General features: G+C 52.7%; 1 protein-coding gene across 1 annotated transcript in view; it reads right to left on the bottom strand.

The window, feature by feature from the left end:
- EHMT1 (euchromatic histone-lysine N-methyltransferase 1) overlaps positions 1-7,075 on the bottom strand; it is a 184,275-nt gene that overhangs the window by 68,453 nt on the left and 108,747 nt on the right. Inside the window, exons 11-12 of the mRNA XM_011985185.1 lie at positions 2,012-2,155; positions 404-630 (exon numbers count right to left, since the gene is read on the bottom strand). Of these exons, the coding sequence (XP_011840575.1) occupies positions 404-630; positions 2,012-2,155 (371 nt within the window). The remainder of the gene's footprint in view (positions 1-403; positions 631-2,011; positions 2,156-7,075) is intronic.

Raw genomic sequence — 7,075 nt, 5'->3', positions numbered from 1 at the left:
TACTTCTAATTATTTGATACTTTTTTTGTCTTCAGCTAAGGCCTTCAAACCTCAATGCCACAGAACTCAGTCACAGACTGCAGCAGCTACCACTCCTCTATCGCCTGTGTACCGACGGGACTGTGCCGGCAACAGAAACACCACAGGGCTACATCAATGGGGGTGCTGTGAACACCGGTTCAAAACAGGCAAAGGGATCTACATGACCAAACTGAAAGAGAGCAACGTATGTACAAACGGCAATAAATGAATTTCAGTGTCTTAAATGTCAGAAATCACCATGAGCATCAGCATCAGCTCAGAGACTTCTGGGAAAAACAGCAGAAAGCAATAATGTTAAAATAACAACTGAAACCTTTTCAGGTAACGACCGGAGAGCCCAGCCAGAGCCTGTGCCAGGTACCTGCCCGTTGTGGTGTCGGCCCTGCCCTCCAGGGCTGAGGCCTTCTCCTGCCCGGGGACTGGTGTCACGGTAGAGGTGGTGTCTGCTTTAGCTATCGTCACCTCTTTGGCCTTGGAGCTCTCCTCCCCACAGTGGGGACAATAGCTGGCGTTATTGACGCGAGAGGCACAGTCTTTGTGGAAACGGTGAGAGATGCTGCTCTCTGGCTGACACTCCATAAAATTACCCTAAAAATGGGAGGACAACAAAAATTTTTTGTTTTAATTGGGGTTAGTATTTGGAAAAATAAAGTACTACTAAACTGGCACCGCATCCCACATCGGGCGGTCTGCAGAGTGAGCCATGGGTCGGGGTGGGGTCCAGTCTTGGCCCCAGGCATCGTTAAGAAGGAGGAACGATGCTTCCCGCGGTGCTCTCGCCCCACAGAGAGGAAGCTGAAGCCAGACAGAGGTCACTTGGCTGCCTCCGACCCACCCAGGCCCAGGAAAGCTGAGGCTGCCCACCGAGAGAAGGCCTAAAGAAGGGCCCAGAAGGCCTCTATTCTGAAGGGCGGATAGGGACAGGGCCAGACGACAGAACCTCAGGGCACAGCATCAGGCAGCTGGAGCTGCCCCCGTGCCCGGCAGTGCAGCAGATGTGGTTTGGCAACCCAGGTGAGCCTCGGGGAGGGGCACACAGCCATAAAAACAGCACTTTCTTGCAGAAAGTCAGAGATAAACAGATGTAGCAGAAGCAAAAAAAGGATGTTTGAAGATGGGGACGACATGCAAGGTGTGAAGTCCAAAGAAAAGCCCCCAAAAGTGGAAGCTCTTGGCCCAGGTTCACAAAGGGGCAGCAGGGCATCTCTGGGTGCCTGAAGCTCACACCCAAACACACACACAGACGCTGACAGGAAGAGGCTCACACAGATGTGCACGCACGTACACACACACACACACACACACAGACGCGCACAGACGCTGACAGGCAGAGGCTCACACAGATGTGCACACACACACACGCTCTCACACCCTATATGCACAAGGGTGCCCACACAAGGGAGTTCCGTAGGGAAGCAGCCCATTCTCAGGGGGCCCTGGGCATGGCTGAGCACAGATGTTTGACAGTGAAGTCACTGATGACCCAAGATCCCAGCAGAAACAGCCCAGGGCACAGCAGGGTGGAGCTGCCTCTGCCGGGAGCTGTGTGCTCTGTACACCCTCGTCATGTGGGGTGAACGTCCTCAGTACAGCTTCCACCTGGAGTCTTCAGTGCATCACAAGCCCCTCACCACTGCTCTCGAGCCCCAGGGCCTTAGACACCTTCACCCCTAACCCCTACTTCCCTCCTCCGGCCTGGAAGTCCAGGTCACACCGTCCTAGTCATCTCTGAAAGCGGCTTGCAGGCAGGAGGAGGGAAATGGGGGTTAGGGGTGAAAGTGTCTAAGGCACTGGGGCTCAAGAGCGGTGGTGAGGGGCTTGTGACACACTGGAGACCTCCAGACAGACACCAGACCTGGGCCAAGCTGCTGGACCACCCGACAGCAGGTGGACACAGGACAGGAACCAGTACCAGCGAGCAGACAGCAAGCCTGTGGAGGGCACAGAGGCCACCCGACTGGGCTCTTACCGCTGTGCAGAAGTAGCCACAGCCGGGACAGCACTGGTGCTTCACCATGCGGCCCCGGTGGTCTTCACACAGCACAAGGAGCGGGGCCTTGTTGGATGGGCGCATCAGCTCATACTTGACCACGCTGTTTGTGCACCGGCCCAACTGCAATCAGACAAGACTGGTGGTCAGTGTCAGAGTCACGAGAGGCCAGCGTTCCCTCCACCAGGTGCTGGGCAGTGCAGGCACAGAGGAGCTGCTCAGCAGGTGTGGACTGACTGAGCCGAGCGCTGCAAGGCCAGCTTGGCTTTGTGGGTACCTGCTATACGTCTGCCAGCACCGGGGACACACAGGGAGCCCAGAGATGGAGACGCCCACCATCTGCACAACCAGCAGATCCAGGGGGCCAGGCATACCCACTCCCACCAGATCCAAGGGGCCAGGCGCGCCCACTCCCACCAGATCCAGGGGCCAGGCGCGCCCACTCCCACCAGATCCAGGGGGCCAGGCGCGCCCACTCCCACCAGATCCGGGGGACCTGGTGCGTCCCCTCCCACCAGATCCGGGGGGGCTGGTGCGCCCCCTCCCACCAGATGCAGGGGGCCAGGTGCGCCCACTCCCACCAGATGCAGGGGGCCAGGCGTGACCGCATCCACTCATATGTGCCTATCAGAGGGCCAGCTGCTCAACTCTGGCAGAAGTCAAGGAAGATTCTGAGGCGAGAGGGGCTCTGGGCTGGGTACCAAGGAAACATGAACAGACACCTGGCAGGAGAGTCCAGGCCATCACAGGCCAGCAGTGGGCAATGGCATAATGAATCTATGGGAGCCCCAAGGATTCTGGGGCAGCCAGAGGAACCTGCACACAGGGCAAGGGGCAGAACACAGAGTCCGGGGCCTGCCTGGGGGACACGGTCAGTGGAGGCCTCTGAGAGGACCAGGACTTGAAGGCGCCTGTGGAGGTGAAAGCACTGAGGGCACCCAGGATGACAGGCACTCTGGAGCGCACCGGACAAAGCCTTACTGGTTTGCTATGGAGAGTTCTCTGACAGCCAGTAAGAAAATAAGAAGTAGGCCCCCCAAAAATAAGCAAAGAATTGAGTGACAATTCACAAAAGAAGAACTACAAATGCCCCCAAAGGAAATTACACAAAGAAATTCAACATAAAAAGCCTCTGACATTCTTCCCATTTGGTCATTTGGTCTGGCACACTGCAAAGCTGGTGTCTGTGGGGTCTGCAGAGACGACATACCATCACTGTGAGTTCTGTCCCAACTTCATGGCAAGCAACTCGGAGACATGAATCAAAAAGCTTGCAAATACATCATCTTTTTTTAAGACTCCACTTGAAGACGTAATTAAGTGCACAAGCATGTATCTAGAAGGACCTAGCTTTTGCAACAACAGAAAAGTAGGAGCAACCAACCTGTCTACCTGCAAAACAGTGGCTGCAGGGCACGCCCAGGTGGCATAAATCATCTACCCTGAAGCCAGCAAGAGACTTCCCGATGCCCAAATGAGGCTGTATTAGAATCATCCAGGAGATTTTTTAAAAGACAGTCTGCGCACCACCCCATACCTATGGAACAGGACCTGAAAGGCGTAGAACCACATGTACGTCCTGAAAAAGTGCCCCCTCCACACCACCACCACCAAGTGCGTCTGCGTGAATCCCTGGTTCAGGACCAGCGGCTGCAGAGCACTTGTAGCTACTGACTTTGAAAAATGTTTACATTAAAGGAGAAACAAGTTATTTTCAAAAATTCAATGTGGTTATACACACAGAAGTCTGGGAGGACATACAAAAATACTAAGAATGATTCCCTCAGTTTTGGAATAACAAGTGATTTGTACTTTCTTCTTCATGCATGTATGTAGTATCTGGATTATTTTACAATCAGCATGCATTATTTATACGATCATAGAAATCGATAACGCTATATGTTTCTGGCTCTGTGCTGTGTAACAAGGAAACAGAGAAGGGAGTTGCGAGGTCGGGGGTCCAGGTAGGATGGCAGGAGAACGTAAGGAAGGAGATGTTCTGGGAAGGATATGTCAAATAAATGGCAATGGGATCCAGTTAGGGTTGAGAAAAAAGAGATAAAACAAAGAATCCTTTAACAAGGTGGGAAAAACACAGAGGCATTAGGGGTAGTCAACCACCATGGGTGGGAGGGGCGCCCCAGGTCCGCCAGGGCAGGGCACAGATTCACCGGCTGCTGACCGGACCCTGAAGGAGGGACCAGAACAAGAAAGGAGCCCACTGAGGGGAGGAGCTGTGCTTTCAGGACAGAAAGCAGCTGAAATAGGCACTGACTTGGCAAAGCAGAGATAACCCAAACCTGTTTGCCTGCAGGTGGGTCCCCACCAGCAGAACCCTGGAAAGGCTAAAGAATCGGGGCCAGCTCCGGAGGCAGGGGCTGAGCTGCTGCAAACACAGAGCAGGCGAGACGGAGCCTCAGACAAGGCCCACGCAGCCAGCCGCCCCACCTGGCACAGGTGAGGGGTCACCCTCTGCAGAGGTGGCCACAGAGCTCACTCCACACAAGCCTACTGCTACAAAAGGGTTTCCTGCTTTTTTTCTTTTCTTTTCTTTTTTTTTTGTGTCTCACTGTTTTATTATTCTGTTAAGAAAACTTTCAAAAATAGAGACAAAAGTAAAATGTATCCCCATGTGCCCGTGCCTTATTTAAAAAATTACCAGTATTTTCCCTTCTCGTTCAAGCCATCCCCTAAACCTTTTGGGCTTGGAGGGGTGTGCTGGAATATATAACAAAGTACCTAGGGGTAAAATGATGCCATTTTAGCCATAAATAACTCCATATGCATTGCTAACAAATCATACTCCATATAACCTTAGAACCATTATACCGCGGAACACAGGTACCACTTTCTCAGAGCCATTTAATACCCAGTGCCCACAGGCTCTGCAGGGTCCACAGACTCTGCAGGGTGGGCTTATTAGGACACAGCGGGGTGTGCGGCTGTCCTGGGCTGGCCTTTCATTAGCTGTGGGAATGCCCTCCCTTCCTTCCTCTTCCTTGGATCTGGTTTAAACCAGACCCAGGCTCCACTGTGGGCCCTGCTCCTAGGCGAGATACAAAAGCCTCCATGTCGGGGTCACCTGTGACTCATCCCAGCTGTTCTGCAGTGCAGCTCGGGTCTGCAGATGGGGACCCTCCCTTCCTGCCCAGCGGCACCCTCTCTGCCCCTCGCTGCCCAAGCAAACATGAACAAAGTCCAAAGGTGGGAACAGCACTGCTGCAGCCAAAGCACCCCAGCACCCCCGTCTCCTTGGTAAGACCATGTCGTCCAGCAGGTGCTCGTGTGTGGTGAGCTAAGACAAAAACAGGGACTAAAGCCAACCAGCCAAGACCAGGACTCTGAGGAGCACCGAGATGTGCAGACAGAGAAGAGTTCTCGGGAGACACTAGCACGATTATGCTCAAAGACCTGGGAGATAAACAGGTACAATGGCTCACAGCTGTAAACCCGAGGTGGGACGATCACCCGAGGTCAGGAGTTTGAGACCAGCCTGGCCAACATAGGGAAATTCCGTCTCTACTAAAATGCAAGAAAACTAGCCGGGCGTGGTGGTGAGCACCTGTAATCCCAGCTACTCAGGAGGGTGAGGCACCAGAACCACGTGAACCCGGGAGGCGGAGGCTGCAGTGAGCAGAGATCGCACCACGGCACTCCCGCCTGGGCGACAGAACGAGACTCCATCTCAAAAAAAAAGACATGGAAGATGGAGACAGCCTGAGGGGAGAACTGGAGGGCCACAGTGTCCATGACATGAGAGAGACCATTTCAGAATTCAAAGGCTCAAAACAGTTATCTTCTGAGCAACGTGTCTTAAGAACTAAAGGTTATGTACCACCAAGATAAGAGTAAAGCGAAGATACGTGATCCAGCAATTGGTGTCTGAGGATACAAACGTGCAATTCCATCAGCTTGGGAATGGGTTTATAACAAGTACACAGAAACCAAAAAACAAATAGGGAGGCAATGATTAGCTCTAAGGAGAACAAAGAAAACAAAGTCACTCAAGAACGGAAAGGCAATCCAGGCAGCCGTGAGTGCCTCCCCCCGCAGGACACAGCCTGGAGGCTGCAGCCCCCGGGAGTGAGCCCCGCTGCTCGCTCTTCTCCTTGGTTGGCTCCTGGTGCTCACAGGAGGCAGGGAAGGTGGAGACCAGGGGAAGCCTCCTCGGTGTGAGGCCTACATGGATCCTTGTCTTGCTGAACAAGGGGGCTGGCTGGGAGGGAAAGTGCACCCTATGGCCGGGAGCACAGGTGACAGAGTTATGGCTGTCACAGCTGGGGGAGGTACCTAGTGTCCAACAGAATGCTGCTCAGCACCAAACAATGAGCAGGGCAGCCCCTTCTTCGAACCCCAAAGAATTACTTGGCTCAACACATCAAAAATACTGAGGTTGAAAAGTCTTGCACTAGAGAAATGTGAATCCCCAATCAAGAGAGAAAAACATCAACAGAAGCACACTCAGAGATGACTGAAACGTTGTACTACAGACCAGGAATTTCAAGAACGTCAGCATAAAACACCAGAAACCAACAGTACCAGAGAGAAATACCTTTGACTGGCTCATAAGTATACTCAACAAGGAAGAACTGGTGAATAATTTTAAAGGCCAAGATAAATTATCTAAAACTAAAATGGAAAGAGAAAAAAAGAGGAGGGCATTGAAGAGCTGTGGGACAACGTCAAACAATCTAACATTGTATACAAGGAATCCCAGAAAGAAAAAAAAAAAAAACAAAAACCAAGGCTGAAGAAATAAAGTGGGCCGGGCACAGTGACTCACACCTGTAATCCCAGCACTCCGGCAGGCCAAGACGGGCAGATCGCCTGAGCTCAGGAGTTCAGCACCAGCCCGGGCAAGATGACAAAACCTTGTCTCTACTAAAAATACAAAAATTAGCCAGGTGTGGTGGCGCAAGTGTGTAGACGCAGCTATTTGTGGGGCCGAGGCAGGAGAATTGCTTGAGCCCAGGAGGCTGAGGCTGCACTGTGTCGTGTTCATGCCACTGAACTCCAGCCTGGGTGACAAAGTAAGACCCTGCC

This window comes from Mandrillus leucophaeus, unplaced genomic scaffold (genome assembly GCF_000951045.1).
Source record: "Mandrillus leucophaeus isolate KB7577 unplaced genomic scaffold, Mleu.le_1.0 Scaffold28, whole genome shotgun sequence".
In the NCBI taxonomy this organism is placed as follows: domain Eukaryota; kingdom Metazoa; phylum Chordata; class Mammalia; order Primates; family Cercopithecidae; genus Mandrillus; species Mandrillus leucophaeus.
This window is presented reverse-complemented; position numbering and strand designations above follow the sequence as displayed.